This window comes from Pelmatolapia mariae, linkage group LG3_W, assembly GCF_036321145.2.
Source record: "Pelmatolapia mariae isolate MD_Pm_ZW linkage group LG3_W, Pm_UMD_F_2, whole genome shotgun sequence".
NCBI classification, from domain to species: Eukaryota; Metazoa; Chordata; class Actinopteri; order Cichliformes; family Cichlidae; genus Pelmatolapia; species Pelmatolapia mariae.
Genome location: NC_086229.1, coordinates 38,318,589 through 38,342,194, shown reverse-complemented (window position 1 = coordinate 38,342,194; position 23,606 = coordinate 38,318,589). Strand labels below are relative to the sequence as shown.

Sequence of the window (23,606 nt, the reverse complement as noted above, 5' to 3'; positions counted from 1 at the left end):
AGAGATGCAGTTATACAGTCTACCTGGGCCCCACAAACTATCAGATAAAGAGAATAAATGAATTCAATTGCTGCACATTTGGCAAACTAACATTTTCAGATTAATTAAACAATAAAATATCTATTTTTTAAACATTACATGTAAAGAGTCAAGTGGAAGTTTTTCTAAAGTTATTTAATGATATTTATATTATGGAAGCAGATTTTGGACATTTTACCTTTTTCCCGTTTTCAGATATAATAAACACGCACAAAACAAAAGCAAACGACCAGAACACAAAGCTGGAAAACCCACCCGATTGACGAAAATCAACTCAATATTCTCCCACACAACAGAACCTCCTTTATTCCTCGCTGGCTCCAAATCTCTCAGTGGAATGATCAGTGGTTCGCTATCTGTCACCATCAAAACACTCCACAAATCCCGCGAATGATTCACTTCCTTATAAACCAGTGAATCAGACACCGAAGCAGTTAGGTTCTAAATGAAGCTTCGGACGTCACTGATCACGTGACTCTGGCCAAACGAATCAAGCTTCGACACAGTGCTTCTGAAGCAGTGTGTTGATTTTTTTGACACATGCACCAGAGCTTCAGCTTCAAGCGGGCCATCACTACTACCAGCCAATAAAGCTGTGATTTTGAGTTAATCCCTTGAGTCTGAGCGGCTGCATTTTTGGTCCTACTCCTGCCTGCCACGCAGCGATTCCTGACAACTGGACTGACAAACATCAGGACTCATGTGATCCCTACATGTGGACCTTTCACACATGGATCCAAGTGCAGATTCAACTCTGCATTACATTTGACTTCAGCTCTTACACACTTTCATTTTCTAGCTGTGTCACTTCCTGCTTTTTGGATCAGAGAGTTTATCCATGTCCACAAATGTTTGGCTGCATATTTGTATCATCTATATTTTCAGTCTTCATAGAGCCGATATTTCATGTGAACTCCAATCTGCCACCTGCCATCACGTTTTCAGGGTTCATTCAGTGTTGAAATGTAGGACAAACAGCAGCACATGTTCTCTAAATGTTTGCAGTCATTTTAAATGAAGCTGATACTACATGAGACATTTTGCACATTTATTGTCTTTGAACAGAGAATAATAAAGCCATCAAACATATACAGGCTGTGCAAATACAAACTTCTGTGGTGCATTTGATGACCTGCAGAGGAGAACAAGTCGGGCTTTTCAGCCCTAACACAACCTCTTTGTTCTCAATACTACAACTCCATCTGCCTTTTCATACATACAGTCTACATATTTACAGAAGTCAGAGCTCATCAAACACAGAGAAACAGAAACCTTCTCAGTATCAGCAGCACAGCAGCTTCTGCAGGGCACCGTCCAGAGCAGCAACGCATGGAAATCACATGAAATTTCCTTTTTTTCACCTTCTTCTTCCTGTAACAAGATCCTCACTTTGCTGCTGTTTCTTTTGTGGAGGCAAATCCATCCTGTGTTTCCTTCAAAGCATCATTTCCACTTCAAAGCTGTGAAAATGTGTCAGATGAAGTTTCCTCTTCAAAAAGTGATGATGAAACTGTGGCACTTGGCCACAACAAGAATTTCTCAGACTAGTGACTCAACTGTGATCCAAACTGAGCTTTAGTTTGAGAAGCATTCAAATCCACATGTGCATCATCCAGGAGCAGCAGCAGCAGCACAGGAAGCAAAGCTGCCTTTGAATCATAGACATAAATGTGTTGTTTTCATTTAGCAGCAGGTTAAAGTGACGGATCACTGACACTGAGGGCAAAGCTGAGAGTTTCTACTCCCAAACATTTGGACCAAAGAGTCCCTCGAGCTGACCTGCTGCTTCTTTATAACCTTTGCAGTCAAACACAGCAGCATTCATTTGATGCTGCTGATGTCTGCTGCTTTTTATTGATGAGGAGTTTTCACTGATATCCAAATAAAGACATATTTTTTAAAGCCCTCAATGGTCGGGCTCCTGCCTGTATCAGAGATGTTGACTCCATGAGCCGCTCACTGCCTCCGACCTTCTGGCGTGGCCTCGATCTGGCCTTTGCGCTCCACACATCATGACTGGAATTTTGTTAGCCTCCACCCAGCTCTGTGTCCTTACAGAGTGACACATTTAATGATCGCTGGATTGATTTTAAAGTCTCTGCTGCAGAGAGGTGAGCTGTTAGTAACATGAACTCTTTGATGTCAGTTTATGTAATTTAAATGAATTGTTTGATGTTTCCTGGTCTCTAAACTGCATCTCAAATGAAGTCACTGAGTTATTCTATAAAACATGTTCAACATTTAAACTCCTGCTGCTCACAGTGGGACCATCAATAGTCCTGCACAGTGTAAATGACCTCTGGGTGACGCTCTGTTCTTACACTGTAAAACAGTAATTGTAGTTTTCTTTCTGCTCATTCTCAAAATACATTTTTCTTCTCTGACAGGATCCATGGGAGACCTGCTGGACCTAAACCTGTGACTGGTCTAAAGATTGGCCCATTCATTTTAAAGTCCAGCCTGTGTCTGCTGCAGAGAGGTGAGCTGTTAGTAACATGAACTCTTTGAGTTGGTTGGTTGCTAATAAACATAGATTAGTTTATGTTAGCTAATTAGTGACAGAAGCAATGACTTAGTAGAGAATAAAAACACTGAAGCTAAAAATCAGTCTCATTGTTGTGCTGCTCTTTGCTGCAGCAATGAGTTTATTTAAAAACTTTCACTCTGTGTCTTCAGCAGGAAGTGGTTCTGTTTGTTTGCTGGCTGAGCTAAAACAGGAAAATCCACAGTTAGCTGTAGTGTTTGTAATGAGGCTAAAGAGGAGAAACAGACAGAGAACTTTGTTAATCCCTCGAGTTGGTTCTTCTGAGAAGTTCAGTTAAACAACAGCTGGAACTAATCAGATACAACAAGAAAGGGAGAACGCACAACTTAACAAAATCCTTTAGAGACACAAGACATGGAACGCACACAGGCAGGGGCGGTCCTAGGCTGTTTGGTGCCCTGGGCACCATCATCACAATTATAAAAGGTAAAGGCTTGAAATACTTTACATGTAATGAGTCGATATTATATATTAGTTTGACCTTTTAAGTAGAATAGCAGACAAATCAACAACACAGCTCTTCTAATAAATGGCTAATTAATATTATGTTGAACACAGTGCAGAAGTGCAATAGATCCTATGAGCTGGAATTTTCTGATAAAAGTCTACAACACAGAAAGAGCTGTGGTCCAGCTATTTATTACTGCATGCATACAGGAGAGTGAACACACACATCAAAACATCACAGGTCTAAGTTATGAGCGCTCCGCCCTCAGGACGTCTCAGCTCCTCTTTTATACTGCGCTGGCATGACATCGGGGGCAGCATGAGTACCAGCAACTTTCTTTTTGCCATAAAGTAACTTTTATAGTCCTGTGACCCAGTGTTTATGTGTTTTCTGGGTTCATTAATATTCTTTCTTAATCATGGTTCAGTTTCCTTGCTTGTGTACAGTGGAGGTTTTTGATACGGGCGACATGGGCCGCTGCTCAGGGCGGCATCAAAGGTACGGTTTAACACATTTTGGGGCGTTCTTATTTCACACCACTACAAGCTTTCAAACATCTAAGCCTAAATAGAAACATATGAAAGGCTTCTGTTCCTTTATTTATCACCTGGAGATGTCGCATAAAAACAGATGACGTATGCCAAAGTCGCAGGTTAAAAGTGGGACAGTGAATGACTGCAGGTGTCCATAAGTTGCAGTCGTGGTACTTCAGCATCTAGCTGGCCTACTGATATGGCTGCTCGGTTCCAGCCTGATGATTCACTGAGTGAAGGACACACAACACACAGAGTGACACAGATCAGCTGTTGTTTCCTGGAAAAAGCTGAAGTGATGAAGATGACTTCATAGTAAATAATGTCAGCAGCTGTGAGGAAACTCCAGATGTTCCAGATGAAGTGATCAGAGTGAGTAGAATCAGTTTGCATCAGTAATGTCTGCTGTTGGAGGATTCTCGTGGATTCTTGTTGACTTTGGCTCAGCTGGGATCAGTAATGGATGGAGGGAATTTTACTGCAGTCATCCTAAACAAGGAGGAGGAAAACAGTTCCTCTGGATCATCTGTGCAGCAGGAACAGAGAACAAAATCACACTGCTGTCATTTTATTGGCTAATGAACACAATGCAGACTGATGGACTAACAGCGTGCTAGCTTCCAGCGAGTCTTGTACTAACCACAATGATCCAAAGTAAGAGCAGCTCTGACTGTGCTTCTCCGTGAAATCAGCAACAGTTCACATCAATGAGAGGCACCCGTCTATGAATCTAACACACTAACAGATTCATGAGCTTTTATTGGTCACAGATTGAGCAGAGAGAAGTGGCTCTCTGTGTGCGCACTGCTGAGAGAAAGAAGCCGAGTTCAGCTGATTTTGCTGTGTTTCAGTCAAATCCAGCATAACTGAGGAGCAGTAAGTAACACTCAGCTTAAGGACTGATGAAGAGTCTAAGGACAGAGAGTTTGGGCTCATTACTCGTTCTGATAACATCTCCCCCTCGCATTCAATAAAGAAACACTGCAAGAAGCTGCTGTTAGCTCTTAAATTTAGTGCACTTTACAGCACATTTCATGCTGCAAACATGAGGAATTCACACTTTGAAATGTCTCCTCCTGAAAGAGAAACTCTTACAAATACATGTCCCACAAGCCTGGTCTCCACGTCTCCCGTCCACGTCTTTCAGTCCCAAAGCTGACCCTGCTCCTCTTTACAGCAGCGCACATGCACACTGTGACTGTGATGATGTCACAAACACACACCTAAAGATGTCCAGTGTGCTGTAAGCAGGAAGCAACAATGAGGTCATGTGACTTTGACCTCCTCGTCAATACAAAAACACATGAAGGGGTAAATTATCTGTAGAGACCAAAGATGAAGACAAAAGCAACAGGCGCAACAATGAAGCCAATCCCTGCAGTTCCTCTGACGTCCAGCAAAGGCAGCAGTGAGTCAGTCCCCATAGACTCCCATGTTTCCAGCCTGATACACAAACTCTGTTCACTTAGGTCATTTTGACTTCTTCACTTTTCAGGACATCAGCAACCTGCTCTTAAATATACTGAAACCAAACGGTGCTCACGTTGTACAGATTTGAAAAAAGTTCAAACTGATGTTTACCATCAGTTTGAACTTTGCTGATCAGCTGATCTGTGACTGTGCTGATCATGTGACCTACAGCCTCAGTGTGTGATGTCATCTTGTCTCACTTCAAGAGCTCAAACAGGCTGACACGATTGTGTGAACCGAAAAGATAGTTGCATAACTTTTCCTCCACTGTTTTCACACCACTTACATTCAGAGTGTGTGAGCTTTAATGGGAAAGCTGTTGTGCTGGGTGACTAATGTGAGGTGGACGGCAGACGCTGAAGGTCTGGATCAGATCCACATGAGAGAAAAGCAGAAACAGATTCAGTCCGAGTCATTCCTTTGATTCCAATTAGCACATTTATTGATCATTAGTATCCACATTAAACATTAAGCACTGATTCATCCACTGAGGCTCAAACTGCACAGACACATGAAAACGTGATATTTATCTTATAAAAACATGATGTTTATTATTCAAAGGTGTTTGAAAGCCTTTCCAGGTGAGTTTGATCCAGGAGGGTCTGAAGCCAGAGTCAGACAGAGACTGTGCAGAGACTGTAGAAGGACAGAGCAGCAGCAGAGCAGTCCAGATACACTGATGATCCTCTGTCAGATCCAGAGGGACACACAGGGATGATGCTGGACTCTACATTGTGTCTGACAGTGGAGCTGTTCTCAGAGCAGTTCACTCTGCAGCACTGACAGTCATCTGCACTTCATTCCTCTGTCAGTCACTGCTGGATGAAGCTCTCCTCTCCACCTCCCAGTAATATGGCCCAGTCAGAGCGTCTCTACACACAAGCTGCTGCTGCTTCAACCTCTCTGGAACATCAGGCCACAGCTCCTCCTCTCTCAGCACACACACCATCCTGTTTACCATCATATCCTCCACCTGCAGAGAGAAGAAGGAAGAGCAGAGGAGATAAACGAGTGTTTCCAGAGACTCTTCATCAGCTGTCAGTCAGTGATGCAGCACATCCAGTATAAAGAGCAGCAGGGACTTCAGTGCTGGCACTGTACTAGTACTCATTTAAGTTTGGACTTTCATTCATTAGAATAACCTTGGTCTGTCCACTTTGAGCTCTTTAGGAACCCCAACAACAACCCCAACAATCCAGATGGACGGTTCCAGCTGTTAACTGGAGGAATTCCATCCAAACATCTGCTCTCACTAAAGTCTTCCTCACCTACAGACTGTGTTCTTCACTGCTTTAACTTGGAAATGAATGCAGTCATTGGTCTGCGTGCTGCTTTGTTCAGAGAGCTGATTGGCTTTTCACAGTGTTTGATCAGAGCATGTCAGCTGTTACTATGGTGACCATAAAGGTCAGAAACCGGAAGTGTTTGTGTCCAATCCTGAAGCCTGTCAGCATTCTCCTCTCACAGCTTCACAGGAAACACCGCATCTTTGTTTCATACTGACTGTGTTTAGTACAATACTGCTGACAGCACCACCCACTCACTCCAACACTCTACTCACCACAGATACTGCAGTCTATAGTCTGGACTCTCCTTAAGATCACACAGCTGCTTCACATCTGGATCCTTCAGGTTGTTGTAGGTCAGGTCCAGCTCTCTCAGATATGAGGGGTTGGACTTCAGCGTTGCTGCCAGATAATCACAGCTGATCTCTGACAAACCACAGCCCCAAAATCTGTATAAAGAATGAAAGATGTAAGTTTATTAGACAAAGTGCTTCATTCAGTGTTTCATCATCTGTTCAGAGCTGAAGAAGGTTCAGAATGTAGAAGTTTAGAAAATGGAAACTCCAAACAGCTGAAGGCAAGAGGAAGCAGCTTCAAACAGGAAACTGTGCAGAGTTTCAGACTATATGTCCTGATGCAGCCAGTTGGATTTTGGAGATTTGAATCTCTGTTCTGTGACTAAGTCCTTGAATCATTTCTTCCAGTTGGTCCAAAAAGACAGACTAAGTATTGGACATGTGTTGTGGCTCCATTAGGGGAGCTTCTAAATGTGATGTGATGGCCCCTCTGGGTCTGTCAGGTCACAGGACTGAAGTGAGCTCAAACTGAGCACACAGTTGTTCCAGTCTGGACCAAATACTCTATACTGGAACTGAAGGACTGCTTTGACTGCACCCACTGGGACTTTTTAAAGGCTCATGTTCTCACTTAGATCATCTATTTCTACTTACTCTTTCTTGGAAAAATGGGGATTACTTTGAAAACAGGAACTATTTCCCCAATAAGCAGCCCTGGATTAGTAAAGCACTCCAACATGTTCTCAATCAGAAGAAGTTGTCTTGTTATGAGGGAAAGAAGAAAAAGATTGAGGCACATAAACTTGTTGAAAGAGAGATAAAGCAGCTAAAATCGGGTCTAAAAGTAAAGCAGAGGATGAGCTGAATAAAGGACACTCAAGGCTGGCTTGGAAAGGAATGAAGTCCATGGTGGGGATGCAGAACAAGCAGCAAAGATGAATGTGATGCTGAATCAGCAGAAGACTTGGACTCATTTGATTCCAGCTTTGATATCACTGATTTCAGTGAAGAGCTTTGTGATTTTAGCAAAGCGCTGATAGCTCTGAGAGTCCCACTGATGAGGTGTCTGTGTGAAAATCTCTTAGTGGGATCAAAGAGAGAAAAAGCCCTGGTCCTGATGCTGTGGGAGGGAAATGATTGAAGTGTGCTGTGAGGAACTGACTGGGAGATTTTAACACATTTTCCAGTCCTCCTTGGAACAACAGGCACTCAGTGATGATGGCCCTGTGGCCCCACCACCTCCACCTCTTTTTAAAGGAACTAACTGTAATCTGAAGCTTCAAATGGAACTAAGACTTCCTCCACTAGGTGGCAGTGTCTGATGAGAAAGTGTTAGTGGAGCTGGCCCGTAGTCAGAAACAGGAAAATGCAGGATTTGGGCTGAAATGGGGAAAAGTGGTTCGCACTAGTGCCTTGAAGCAAGAACGTTGTAGCCTGAAGCTTTTGGTTAGCTGGGCCTTTCTGTGGAGGTTGGATGTTCTCCCACAGTCCAATGAAATGCTGCTTAGGTTCATTGGTGCTTCTAAATTGGCTGTAGGTGTGGATTTGAGAGAGTGCTTCTCTTTCTCTCTCTGTTGGCCCTGTGATGGACTGCTCACCTGTGCAGGAGGACCTCACCTCTTGCCCTATGAAAGCTAGGGAACAGGCTCCAGCCCTGTGAGCCTAAGCTGAATAAACAGTTAGCAAAAATGATTCATAGATGGTCCGAAATTCCCAGGTTAGCAATTTGGTAGATAGCTGTGACATGCTAATCACATCCAGCAGCTGTATTCTAACTGTAATCTGATCCCTGCTGAGCCAAAGCACCGGCACTTTTTGACATGCAAATTACAACCTATTGGTCAGCATCTTATTAGTCTGCTGTTAGCTTCATTAAAAACAAAACTGAGAAACTAACAGAGTTCATAAAGAATAATCAGAAATGTAATGATTTAAAGCCTTTGAAATGTCAAAAACAAAAACAAAAAACAAAAAAAATGTCAACAACTATGATATTTTCATCTGGAAACGTGGTTCTGAAAAAGCAGTTAAAACTGTCATTTTGGCAACAGTGAAAACAACGAGGGGGCCTCTAGCGCTAGTAGCATGAGTAACTTTAGCACATTGTTAGCTGAACCTCGGTCACTACATTTCGAGTTGAATGGATTTGCAACTAAATTAGACAGCATAGATATGGGCGAAATGACGAAGTTGGTTGCTTCTTTGGAGAGAAACATGACGGAGGTAAAGCAAAATGTAGCTGCACATGCTACACGACTGGAGGAAGCTCAAAATAGAATCATGTTGGCAGAGGAACCCCTGGAAAAGAACGCGGCCAATCTCAGCAATGCCATAAAGCGAATATACTACCTGAAGGCATAAACCGATGACCAGGAGAACCGGGGCTGAAGGAAGAATCTGCGCCTGCTTGGCCTCCGGGAGGGCGCCGAGGGTCAGCCATCACTGCTGGAGTTCTACAGATCATTTATTGTTGAGAGGGCTCACCGCACCCTAACACCTCCAACACAGAGCTGTCCTTATCTGATTCCCGAACTTCCAAGATCGAGAGTTTATTTTCCGCTCCACAAAACAAAGTAACATCTAGCACGACGGAAACAAACTTTTTTTTGTCTAGGATTTCTCCGCTGAGACCATCCGGCAGCGAGCTGACTTCAGCAAAATCAGAAACGTGTTCGCCAAGAAAGGAATGTTCTGCGGTTTTCAGTATAACCCATGTAAGATGAGGATCCTCCACGATGGGATGGTATGCCTGTTTTCATCTCCAAAGGAGGCCAGGGATTTCCACCGTAGACACATCGGACAGGACTAACTATAGCGGTGAGCGTTTCACTGCCTGAACTACAGAATCAGCTGCTCATAATTAATAGATGAGCTGTAAAACCTGCATCTTTGCTGAGTTATAATATTTGGCTTTTTGCTACTCACTGACTTGCTGTTATTGGACACAGGCAGTTTTCTTTTCTTTTCTACATCGCGTTCCAAATTATTATGCAAATGATATTTTTCTCTGATTTTCCTAAATAGTCAATTCAAATGGCAATCAGCATAATTTTCGAGTCATCAACCATTAGAGTATAATTCAAATGTTACTCAACAAAACTGCCAATGAAAACAATTTGTTTTTCAAAAATAAAAAAAACTTAAAATGCACTGTTCCAAATTATTACGCACACAGAGTTTCAAAACATTTTATAGGTTGTAGAGAATTGAAAATGGTCATTTGTTGAATTTGCAGCATTAGTAGATCAATTTTACTGAAATCAAAAGCTTTTTCAATCAAAAACATCTTAACAGGTCAAGTTACAGTGACTTGCAAAAGTATTCAAGCTTTTCCACGTTTTGTCATGTTACAGCCACAAACATGATTCAATTTTATTGGAATTGATCGTGAAAGACCAATACAAAGTGGTGTACACGTGAGAAGTGGAACGAATAAATAACTGAAAAGTGGGGTGTGCGTAATTATTCAGCCCCCTTTGGTCTGAGTGCAGTCAGTTGCCCATAGACATTGCCTGATGAGTGCTAATGACTAAATAGAGTGCACCTGTGCGTAATCTAATGTCAGTACAAATACAGCTGCTCTGTGACGGCCTCAGAGGTTGTCTAAGAGAATATTGGGAGCAACAACACCATGAAGTCCAAAGAACACACCAGACAGGTCAGGGATAATGTTATTGAGAAATTTAAAGCAGGCTTAGGCTACAAAAAGATTTCCCAAGCCTTGAACATCCCACGGAGCACTGTTCAAGCCATCATTCAGAAATGGAAGGAGTATGGCACAACTGTAAACCTACCAAGACAAGGCTGTCCACCTAAACTCACAGGCCGAACAAGGAGAGCGCTGATCAGAAATGCAGCCAAGAGGCCCATGGTGACTCTGGACGAGCTGCAGAGATCTACAGCTCAGGTGGAGGAATCTGTCCATAGGACAACTATTAGTCGTGCACTGCACAAAGTTGGCCTTTATGGAAGAGTGGCAAGAAGAAAGCCATTGTTAACAGAAAACCATAAGAAGTCCCATTTGCAGTTTGCCACAAGCCATGTGGGGGACACAGCAAACATGTGGAAGAAGGTGCTCTGGTCAGATGAGACCAAAATGCAAAACGCTATGTGTGGCGGAAAACTAACACTGCACATCACTCTGAACACACCATCCCCACTGTCAAATATGGTGGTGGCAGCATCATGCTCTGGGGGTGCTTCTCTCCAGCAGGGACAGGGAAGCTGGTCAGAGTTGATGGGAAGATGGATGGAGCCAAATACAGGGCAATCTTGGAAGAAAACCTCTTGGAGTCTGCAAAAGACTTGAGACTGGGGTGGAGGTTCACCTTCCAGCAGGACAACGACCCTAAACATAAAGCCAGGGCAACAATGGAATGGTTTAAAACAAAACATATCCATGTGTTAGAATGGCCCAGTCAAACTCCAGATCTAAATCCAATCGAGAATCTGTGGCAAGATCTGAAAACTGCTGTTCACAAACGCTGTCCATCTAATCTGACTGAGCTGGAGCTGTTTTGCAAAGAAGAACGGGCAAGAATTTCAGTCTGTAGATGTGCAAAGCTGGTAGAGACATACCCTAAAAGACTGGCAGCTGTAATTGCAGCAAAAGGTGGTTCTACAAAGTATTGACTCAGGGGGCTGAATAATTATGCACACCCCACTTTTCAGTTATTTATTTGTAAAAAATGTTTGGAATCATGCATGATTTTCGTTCCACTTCTCACGTGTACACCACTTTGTATTGGTCTTTCACATGGAATTCCAATAAAACTGATTCATGTTTGTGGCTGTAATGTGACAAAATGTGGAAAAATTCAAGGGGGCCGAATAAGTTTGCAAGCCACTGTACATATTAACATAGGACCCCTTATTTGACAGCTGTTTTACAATTCTTGCATCCATGGAACTTGTGAGTTTCTGGACAGTTTCTCCTTGAATGTCTTTGCAAGATGTCAAAATAGCCTCCCAGAGCTGGTGTTTGGATGTGAACTACCTCCTACCCTCATATTTTTGCTTGAGGATGCTCCAAGGGATTGAGGATAGAATTGAGGTCAGGGAAGAATGGGGGCCACACCATTAGTTTCTCTCCTTTTATGCCGATAGTAGCCAATGATGCAGAGGTGTTCCTTGTAGCATGAGATGGTGCATTTTCTTGCATGAAGATGGTTTTGTTGCAGAAGGCACAGTTCTTCTCTTTCTACCATGGAAGAAAGTGTTCAGTCAGAAACTCCACATACTTTGCAGAGGTCATTTTCATACCTTCAGGGACCCTAAAGAGGCCAACCAGCTCTCTCCCCGTGATTCCAGCTCAAAACATGACTCCACCACCTCCTTGCTGACGTTGCAGCCTTATTGAGACATGGTGGCTGTCCACCAACCATCCACCACTGCATCCATCTGGAACATCCAGGGTTGCACTGCACTCATCAGTGAACAGGACTGTTTTCAAGGACTGAAAATTAGTCTTCTTGTAGTTCTGGGCCCACTGCAGCCATTTCTGCTTATGAGCATAGGTTAGGGGTGGCCAAATATAAAGTTACTGCAAAACTGCAAGTCTCTGGAGGATACTACACCTTGATGTTCGCAGGGCTCCACAGGCACCAGCAGCTTCAAATATCTGTTTGCTGCTTTGTAATGGCCTTTTAGCAGCTGCTCTCGTAATCTGATGTCTTTGTCTGGCAGAAACCTTCCTCATTGTGCCTTTATCTGCACGAACCCATGTGTGCTCTGACTCAGCCACAAATCTCTTAACATTATGGTGATCACGCTCAAGTTTTCATGAAATATCTAAGGGTTTCATTACGTGTCCAAGGCATTCAACTATTTCACGGTTTTCACCAGCAGAGAGATCATTTTTCCTTCCTATATAGCTTAAAAATGGTGGTCTGCTTAATAATGTGGAACATTCTTCTTTAGTAGTTTTTCCTGTAATTGGGCTCACCTGGCAAACTAATGATCATACAGTACAAATGTAGTTTTTGGTTTTTTGTTGTTGTTGTTTTTTCTTTCTCTCTAACACAACAGTGTTACCTACTTTGGTTAAACTTTTATTCTTTCAAGAGGGATTCTGTAAGTCACAAAAAGGACACTGCCATGGAACTATTCTAATTTACTGACTAGTGTGATATGTTAGCATGTTCATATGGGTTTGTTATCTTTATGTTTTTGAATATGGTGTATGCATGGTTGACGGACACCACTGTTGCTTTTGAAGTTGGGTTCTTAAAGTTCATCTACTACGCTTTTTAGTGGAATTGCACAGGCCCCTACTTTACTACTCCAAGTAACGGAAGGGGGTGGGAAGTGTTATGGGTTAATACCAGTTTTTTTCCTCTATTTATTTATATATTTTACTTTAATCAAAACTTACTTGTCATTTTTATCTAGTCAGCATCAGCATGACGTGTTGTTATATTAATATTACAGAATAAAAACTAAGTATGGAACAAATAAATACCCACAATATCTCTGACATAAAAGTCACAAGTTGGAATGTCAGGGGTCTCAGGAAACTAATCAAACTCAAACAGGATCTAAACTGGATTAAATAATTGAAATCAAAAATAATTTTTTCTTCAACAAACACATCTGACTGACTGAACTAAAATTTGTGAGGAACAGATGGCCTGGCCAAGTGATTTACGCATCATACAATAACTATGCGAGAGGTGTAATTAATGAATTTTGATTCATAGGAGCATACCATTCCAAATCACAGAAACAATAAAAGACCCCGCTGGTAGGTATGTAATCACTCAGGGTACCATCCTCTCTATTCCTTTAAACTTAGTGAGTCTGTATGGCCCAAATGAAAATAAGCCCACATTTTTTGAACATCTGTTTCTTACTGCATCTGCTTTGCAAGGACTGCATATAATTGAAGGAGACTTTAACTTTACTCTGAACCCGAGTACAGATCACTCAACACGCTCAGTTCCCTGAGCACAAACTAGACAATTAATAAATCAATTTATATCAGATATGAACTTGGTAGAAGTGTGGAGGGAACAAAATCATGATAAAATAGAATTCTGTCATTCAAGTATACATAAATCCTGTTCATGTATAGATTACTCTCCTGTTTCACTTTTATCAAGGATCACACAATGTCAGTATGATAGTGATCAGTGATCATGCAGCTATCTCACTGAATGTCCATATAGGGAAGTTTATCTATAACCACCCGAACTAGCGGTTTCAAACACAATGGCAACAGAGTCTAGAATTTGTTAAATTTATAGAGGAGAAAATAAATTACTTTGAGTTAAACACAGATCTGTCAAGGCTAGTGCTGTGTGCAGGCAGGGTGTGGACTCAGATGCAGGACTTAGAAACAGGAAGTTAACTGAAAGCACAGCGTTATTTGCTGGAACATCCATTAACAGAAGGAACGTTTACAAAAAACAAACTAAGAACCTCAAACTCGAACTAAAACTAACTAGATTCATGAAACTAAAGTACGAAGCATAGACTAGGAGAGGAAACTGGAACTTCACCTGAAGATGGGGGCAAGACACAGCATGGAGAAGGTGAGGGTGACGGTAACGATGCGACAAAGAACTGAGGGAGACGCTGACATAAATATACAGAAAGATATCGATGACGTGACAGCACAACTGACACAGATAATCAAGACAGGGGAGGAGCAAACACCACATGACGTACACTGATGGAGAGTACAGGGAATACACAGAGCCGCAGACTGGAAGGGGAGAGACACGGAAGATCCCAAGGCAGACATGACAGGCAGGGAAAACAAGATGGAATAAGACAAGGGGAAACAAGAACTCCCACTACAACGTAAACACAGACACACAGAGGAAGACACAGGGGCGAAGCCACAAGGGGAACCCTAATAACCAAAAGCTAAACCGAACAACCTAGGTACTATAGAATAAACACTGTGGACCTGAAAACACAAATACTAATACCAAATGACAAAAAAATACAAGAAAACTCAAAACACTGGGTCAAAAGGACCCAGGACCATGACAAGATCAAACTTGTGCCTCAGTGAGATGGGAAGGATTCAACACATATATAGAGGTGAAATTCTTAGCTTAAGATTAAACAGCAAAAGAAGGGAATGGAAACCCTGGATAAACAGATTAAATATTTAGAATCAGACTTAAACGTTAATGACGACTCAACAAAATAAAGTGAATTGTTACGTTTGAGAACTGAATATAATAAATTATCTTCTGATGCAGGAGCAAAAAGTCTAATGTGGCTGAAGCAATCTTATAATGACTAAGGAGAGAAAGTGGGAGGACTTTTGGGAGAATTAAGAAAATGCAGAGTGAAAGAACAATTAATAGTCTAAAGACCTCTTCAGGGAATGTAACAGTAGATCCGTTGGAAATGAATGACAGCATTTGAGAGAATTTTATGAAACTTTGTGTAAATCAGAATGTGCTCAACCCTTAGAAGAACAGGACATATTCTTAGATCGACTTCAGTTCCAGACACTAATGGAAAACACAAAACAGGAATTAGACAGACGTCTAACTATTAAAGAGATATCACAGGCTATCAAAAGCATTGAGAAATTCTGACATAGGCCTGACCATGCTCGTCAGGCCTTTGACAGAATAGAATGGTCAAAATAAACTGTTAAAGATGTCGAAGAAGCAAGCTCCTTTAAGCAATTACTTTGGTGTTCCTCCACCTCCAAAGAAATGTCAGAAGGAGTCCGAACCGCAAAAGAAGCACGTATTCTCGGAATTTCTGAGAATACGCGCTCCACATTTCTTTGGAGATGGGGGAACACCAAAGTAATTGCTTAAAGGAGCTTGCGTCTTCAACATCTTTAAGAGTTCTAAGCAAATGTCTGTCCTCCTCCAGAAAATCTTATGTACGCAAACACACGTTGCAACCTCTTATCTGGTGCGCGTCTTTTATTTTGACAGCGTATGCGCACCTGCGGACAACTTATGTGCACCCCTGGCTATAATATAAATGATTCAAAATCCTCCATCCTATTTCTGAACAAGGATGAAAGGCTAAATCCTATCATACAAACCCAGTTTCTCTGAATAAATGGATGACAATGCCCATATCAGTGATTGGCTGTATAAACATGATTAAAATGAACATATTTCTGAAATTTTTGTGTCTGTTCCAGTAATTTCCTTTGGCTCTTCCAAAGGAATTCTTTGATAAGTTAGACAGTATCTTTAATGGATTTATTTGGAATAACAAAAAACCTACACTAAGACTTCGCTTGTTGTACCTGCCGTATGAAAGAGGGGGGTTACAACTCCCTAATCTTAGACTGTATTACTGGTCTGCACAGCTGCACTCAACCATGTTCTATTTTCTATGTTCACTGAGACACCCCCAGTCTAGATAAAAACTGAACAAACATCAGTAACAAATCTTCAATTACATCTGTATTTATACTCTGCAAGCCCAAAAAATATTTTTTAAAAAATGACAAATTACCCTTATTTAAAAACCCACAATTAATATTTGGTATAGGGCCCATCAGTATGTGGGAAAAAAGTTTTTCACGTTTTTCTCGTCTTTTTATTTGGGGCAACACATGTTTTAAGGCAGGAAGAGTTGATGGGGGGGGGGGGGGGGGGGGGGTCAAAATCTGGGCAGATAAAGGTGTACAGAAATTGGCAGACCTTTATAAGGATGGCAACCTTCTTACATTTGATCAGTTGTGCCAAATATACAACATCCCAAAAAACTTTTTTTTTCAATATCTACGAGTTAAACGTGTCATTATGTCAAAATATAAACAGATTGTATCCGAGCCACCATTATCACACCAGGAGAATGTCATAATTCAAAGGACGGTGAGTAGACGTCATATCCCTTCAATCTATACAGCTCTATTAACACATGATAATGAATTCACCACTTACAAATTGGACACATGAAGGGCTGACATTCAAGAGGAGATGCAGGAGGCAGACTGGGAAACTACATGTTTAAAAGCCCAAAGGCAATCAATTAATACAAGGATGAAACTTCTCCAATATAAGTGGTTGATGAGAATGTACATAACCCCCGTTAAACTGAATTGCTGGTCACCTGTTATCCCAGACAGTTGAAGTAAATTTATAGACGAAAATGGCATTCTGTTTCACTGTGTAGGGAGCTGTCCAAAATTACAGCTGCACTGGAAATCAATCATGCAAATTCTTTCTAAGATTGTTGGAGTAAATATACCTGTCGAAGCAACAATGTGTGCGTTGGGTATATATTTCCAGAGAACTGTGATTTTAGCTCCAGACAGCTAAAATTAATTGACTTTAGACTCCTGCAGGCTAGACGGTTAATATCTTTGTATTAGAAGTAAATAGATGTACCCTCAAATCATATGTGGATGAAGGAGATGGCATCATGTATTGTAATGGAACGACTTACTTATATTGTCAGATGAAATAGGGTGGATTTTGAAGAAATATTTTCATTCTCATCTTGTTTTGTTTGTTTTACCTGTGCTGTGCATTGGTTTTATTTGATTCATTTATTTTATCTATATTTGTTTATTTTGGGGACTATGTTGTTTAATATAAATTTTATGTTAACTGTACTATTATCATTTGCTTGTTCTGTAATATAAAACTTAATAAATATATTGTTTAAAAAATCATGCTGGCAGTGGAGGAATTTGGATGTTGGACTGTGTTTTGTATGATGTGTGTATGTTTTGTATTGGACTGCTGTCTGTAAAGAAAATGGCCATTTCGGTTTGGATTTCAGTGTTAGACAGACTTTAAGGTGGAATGAAGAGTTTTAGAGTTTTACAGTGAATTATCGAGTGGAGGATTTTGTTCTTCTTTAACACTAGATTTACTAAACCTGCGCAAATTTGCGTAACCTCCCTAAACCCAACACCCCCTAGAATTACTGGGTTTTTTATTTTCTGGTGCAAGTCCCGAGGTGTTAAGCACCCCTGCTGAGATTTTCACAGGTCGTCAGGTCGTTTCTCCTCCAGCTTTTGTTGTGCAAACCACCCATTATCCTTGAGGCCTGGCACATTTACATTTGCTCACTCAGAGTTGCTCAGATCCAAGTCAGGCCAAACCTCTGTGTTACAACTTTCAGAAATGCCTGCCGTACCTATACAAAATATCCCACACATTGACTGACCTGCAAATATAAAAGACACACATTCACACCTTCCTTGACTCTCAGCACAGACCTTCCATTGTTCCATTGTCACTGTGTATGTGAGGAAGTGGCATTGCTTGACTACAGCACAGTGCTGTGCATAAAAGCAGACTGACCGAGGCGGGAGAATGATTTCTTGTTCGCATTTCTGAGAACGCACATCAGGATGGCCTCTGTATCACTGCCACGCAGGAAGAACCTCTCTGCTCAACAGGCTTTGGCCTTGCTTCAGGAAATGGACGAAGCAGATTCTGATGGAGGAGAGGTTTCATTTGTCCAGCAGGCCACTGATACCTCCTCAGAAGAATCTGAAAAGGAGACGGAACAAGAACCCAACATGCCTCCACGAAACAGGCCCTGTGGTACTGGGAAGCCCAGCCAGAGCCACACGGCAAAAGACGGCACTGTGTGGGTTGAGGAGGACATTGGAATGCCCAGTGCAGTAGCAAATCGTTCGTGCTTCACTTCACTGTCCATTCACACAGTATATTGCAACCAAGCCAGACAAATTTGGGACCAAGTTCTGGATGGCCACGGATTTGGACACCAAATATGTCTGCAGTGCATCTCCTTACTTGGGAAAGGACCCCAGTCGTCAGAAGGGAGAGGCTGGCAGAGAACGTGGTCATGAAACTGATGGAGCCGTTTTTGGATGATGGAAGAAATGTCACAACGGACAATTTCTTTACTTCACTGTTACTGTCGCACAGACTGCTGCAGCGCAAAACAACGTTACTGGGCACGGTGAATAAAGTCCGGCGTGAACTTCCCCAACTTGCAAAAGATACTGCAAAGCGAGAGGTATTCTCCACTTCAGTGCTTAGAAGTGGCAGTGTCTCCTTGACAATTTATGCACCTAAGAAAAACAAGACTGTTTGTGTTCTAAGTTCCATGCACCAAGACGTGATGATCGGTGACGGCAGAAAGAGGAAACCCAACACGATAACAGACTATAACCACATGAAGGTATGTGAATGTGTGTACAATTTTACACCAGTGCTACAATGTTTTCTGATGTGTGTTATACAGGCCTATAGGGAAAAAAAAACATTGTACAAGGCATGTACAGGGTGGACAGGCAAAAGAATTTCTTGGTCGATTCATGCAGCTCAAGGAAATATTAGCACAGAGGCAGGCTGCTGAAGCTGCTGCAGCTGCTGTGCCAGGGACTGTAAAGACAACGCTGTGCCAGGTTTACCTGTGCAACATGTCAGAAATTCACCTGTGCCAAATTCAGGGATGATGGACACTGGGTCTGCAAACACTGTAAAGTTTGAAACACTTTGAAATAAAACAGACTTGTGTATCCATATATTGTGAATGTGTGTCTTTTGTATGTAGGTTGTAACACAGAGGTTTGGCCTGCCTTGGATATGAGTAAACAAATGCCAATGTTGCACAAACACACACACGCGCGTGCGTGCACACACACACACACACACACACGCACACACACACACACACAGCAAATCTGCATTTATTTGTCCCACAAGTGGAAAATCTGCATTGTCATTGCAAAAAAGTGGACAGTGCAAGACAAAAGCAGCTAAATAAAAACTGTACAAAGAGCACGGTATAGAAAGTGCACTATACAAACAATCTGGAAACATAAATATGGACACTTGTACTGAAAAATATTGGTGTGTACACACACACCAATATTCTTTACAAATCCTACCATGTATATTTATGGATTCTTTTCTAACATTCTGTCTCTCACAGTTGACGTGTACCTCTGGTGCAAATTACTGGCCTCTGTCATCATTTTAGGTGGGGGCACTTGCACAATCGGTGGCTGACGAAATACTTTTTTGCCCCACTGTATATATATATATATATATATATATATATATATATATATATATATACCTATCTATCTATTAGGGGTGCAACGATACTCGTATCGATATTGAACCGTTCGATACAGTGCGTTCGGTTCGGTACGCATGTGTATCGAACAATACAACATTTTTAATTTATTTTATCAACTTTTCTTCTGACGTTGCTGTGTTGAGAGCTCAGTGGATCTGCGTTCGACTACTCCGCCTAGGCTGCACTGTCGAGCGCAGATCCACTGAGCGCAGCGCAAGCTAGCAACACAGAAGCTAAGCTCATTACAACATGGCAAATTGAACCTCCCCCGCCCGCATTCAGATCTGGCTTTTGGAACTATTTTGGTCTTCATGTGAAGCATGACCCTGAAGGTAAGCGTGTCATGGACAAAAGTAAAACAGTATGTCGGATGTGCCACACAATGCTCAATTACACTGGTGGGAACTACTGCGTTAGCGCAGTTAGCTTGTTAACGTGTTGACTCCGTCCAGCCCCACGTACCGGTCGATCCGCGGTAGCTCGTTAACGGAGATTTGCCGTGTTGTGGTGTTAACGTCATTTCAGATTAAGCTGACAGCACTAGTGGGAACACAATGAATATGACTGCACATTTACGCCGACATCATCCTAGTGCAAAGACAAGTGGAAGCAGACAAAAACAACAAGCACGCATGCTACAAACTTTACCCGAGTAATTTAGACAGCTGTTAGCACATGATTCTCCTTATGGGGACCTGATATGTTTAATATGCTGCTGGGAATATAGCCCAGAAGAAGCGTATAGTATAGCTTTTATTTTGGAAAGAGCTATTTCTCTGTAATAAACTCTTTTCCAAAGATGAGGGATTTCTCCATCAGATAGATTTATTTTTTTATTAGTTTGTTGTTTCAGCAACATTAGATTAAAAAACTGTAATTTTGAGTTAAAATATATATTTATAATTTTAATAAATGACAAATTAAATAAGCATGAACATTTTTTTGTATCGAAAAAATATCGAATCGTGTCACCAAAGTATCGAACCGTACCGAACCGTGAATTTTGTGTATCGTTGCACCCCTACTATCTATGTGTGTGTGTGCGCGCGCGCGTGCGTGCGCGTATGTATGTATGTATGTATGTATGTATGTATATATATATATATATGTATGTATGTATATATATGTAGCTATAGATGTGTGTCTGTGTGTATAACTAGACTTTATGCATATTATGTAAGGTGTGGCTATATAAATGTATGTACAACTCTGTGTATATATGTTTATGGACAGGCATGCAATGTAGTGACAAGGATTGATAAGAACTAATATTGCATATGAGAAATATTACACATAGAAACTACCATGGTGTATTGTACGCTGCAGGTAAGGAAGGATAGTAGCCTTGCAGGGAAAGAAAGACCTGAATCTCTCCTGGTTGGGGGTTGGGAGAGGGTGTGTTTGCACAACAAAAGCAGGAGAACAATGGAACTGAAGACCTGTGAAAATCTCAGCGGGGTGCCAAGAGGTGTTAGGGTCGGGGGAATTTACGCAAATTTGCGCAGGGCTAGTAAATCTAGTAGTACGGACTTGCACCAGGGAATAAAAGGCTCAGTAATTCTAGTGTTAAATGTTTGAAAGGTTTGATCCTCAGTGTGGATCAGTATAATATCAGCCTTGTGTCTGCAGTTCATGTCAGCACAACTTCCACATCATATTCATCTTAGCACATCTAAAAAACATGGTGACTGACCCCAGAGTTTCAAGTCTACATCCTGGACTCTCCAGAAAACCACACAGCTGCTTCACTCCTGAATCCTGTGGTTTGTTTACACTCAGGTCCAGCTCTCTCAGATGGGAGGGGTTGGATTTCAGAGCTGCTGCCAGATTATCACAGCTGATCTCTGACAAACCACAGTCCTTCAAGCTGTATAAAGAATAAAAGATGTAAGTTTATTAGACAGTGTGTGCTTGAAATCATTCAGCGTTTCATAATCTGTTCAGAGATGAAGAAGGCTCAGAAGTATAGAAAATGGAAAATCCAAACAGCTGAAGCCAACAGGAAGCAGCTTCAAGCAAACACAACAAGAGAAAAAATGCTGAATTTTTCAAATTGAAGTTGTACATTCTGCTCAGTAAAAAAATAAAGGGCTCAGTCTTTATCTCCAAGAAACAAAGCTGATCATGGAGACCCACCAGTTCAGTTTATCTGTGGACAACACGAGCATCCTTAACCAACTCTGAGAGGTGAGCCCTAGGGTTGGGTATCGTCACTGATTTCTATAATTGACTTGATTCCAATTCACAAGGTCCTGATTTGATTCGATTTAATTGAATTTTGACTCAGTCAGTCAGAAATGTTATATTTCTACTTATTTAATAGTACTGACCTGCACTGACCTGGCCTGGCTTTTTATAGCAGATAACCTTAAAAATATTCTGCAGTAGAACAAAAACTAAAGAAAACCATGAATCAACAGATGAACGTCACCTGATGCTGCTGAAGGGAAGCAGAGCAAAGTTACAGAGGTTTGGTTACAGACTAACAGCTAAGAGTTTTATTATTTGGAAGAATTTTAAAAAGTTTCTTTGGTATTGAACAGCAGAAATAAGGCTTTTTTGTCTGAGATAAAAATAAACAAAAAACAACAGCAGTCGACTGGTGTGTAACAAGCAAGCTAATAATGCAAAAAATGCAAAAAAAAAATGCATTATTATCATGGTGGAAGTAAAACAGCAACAGTAAGAGGGAATTCATGACAATCTTTATCAAATGTGAAGCATAGTTTGGATCTTCTTTTGCCACTGGTTCAGTGAATATTGGTCGGAGACAAAACCTGCAGCCTAAGAATCTGTGAGATGTCAGCTTTCAGCACCGTCGGCGCCATCGGGTGAAAGATCCACTTTGTGTTTACATCTTTGTGTGGAATCAGTTTCTCTGCTCTCATTTAATGTTTTAGCTGCTTTATGGTTTATGGTATGGTTGTTTTTGTGAGCTCTAACCTGAGATTCTTGTGTTTCTGTCAAATTACATTTGTTTTTAATTGATTCAGGATTTAATACATCAATATGGCATTATTCAAACTCAAATCGATTTGAATCGGAAAATTGATTTTTTTAAACCCACCCCTAGTGAGCAGTCTTTGGAAGCCTTTACTGTCTGATAGTGATGTTTAAACGATAGCTCAGAGCAGGATTTGGATCATTATCTTGCTTTTCTTCTATTATTATGTTTAGCTTCTCCTTCTGTTACGACCCCCTCTGCTAGGCGTCAGGGGAGGAGTAACATACACAAGCCCCCAACACAAAACTGAGTAAAGAAAGGTTTTAATTTCAAACTTTAAACAGAAAACCGACGGGGCTGTTCAACAGACCACTGAGCAAACAATTACTACATAAAGAAAAAACAGTCAAGAGTAAAAACTAAAGGTTAACTAAGGCAAGCTGGCCGCACACAAAATAAAAGCTAAGGGTTAACTAAGGTGAGCCAGCAAACACGAGACTCTTATAAAACTAAGGTCGGCTGAATATCAGAGGTTACAAACACAGTTCAAATCAAACAAGACTCTAGTAAAACTAAGGTCAGCTGTATATCAGGTTTAACACAGCAAACAGGTTTAACAAACAACGTTCACATGCAACGCAGACAAGGAGGACACTGCATGTTCACTTCAGAGCAGCAGTTCCCCATAGTGGGAAGGATCATCAGCCTTTTATACTCCCAGGTGCAGACAATCAGCCAGTCAATTGGTCTTGGAGTGGTCATGGGATTTCCAGGCAGCCAATCGTCCGCGAGGTCTGGCACACTGTGATTTGCATAAAAGAAGGCTGGCACAGGACTCCCAGCAGCCAATCCTCCACAAGTCCTAGCACACTTCGATTTGCATAAACAAAAGGGCAGTCTCACTCCCTCCAAGGCCCAGGGCCGTAACAGCTTCACAGATATTCTCTGAGATATTCTCGGAAATGTTTCCCACTGTTGGACAAACTTGTCATAGTTTCTTCATAATAGAGATCTCCTGTGGAGTCTATCTGTGCACACAC

The 23,606-nt window shown here is 41.5% G+C and overlaps 1 protein-coding gene across 1 annotated transcript in view; it reads right to left on the bottom strand.

The window, feature by feature from the left end:
- Positions 1 to 5,995: 5,995 nt before the first annotated feature.
- LOC134622556 (NACHT, LRR and PYD domains-containing protein 12-like) overlaps positions 5,996 to 23,606 on the bottom strand; it is a 365,686-nt gene continuing 348,075 nt past the window's right edge. The window contains exons 11-14 of the mRNA XM_063468012.1: positions 21,335 to 21,489; positions 13,240 to 13,246; positions 6,597 to 6,770; positions 5,996 to 6,008 (exon numbers count right to left, since the gene is read on the bottom strand). Coding sequence (XP_063324082.1) covers positions 5,996 to 6,008; positions 6,597 to 6,770; positions 13,240 to 13,246; positions 21,335 to 21,489 — 349 coding nt within the window. The remainder of the gene's footprint in view (positions 6,009 to 6,596; positions 6,771 to 13,239; positions 13,247 to 21,334; positions 21,490 to 23,606) is intronic.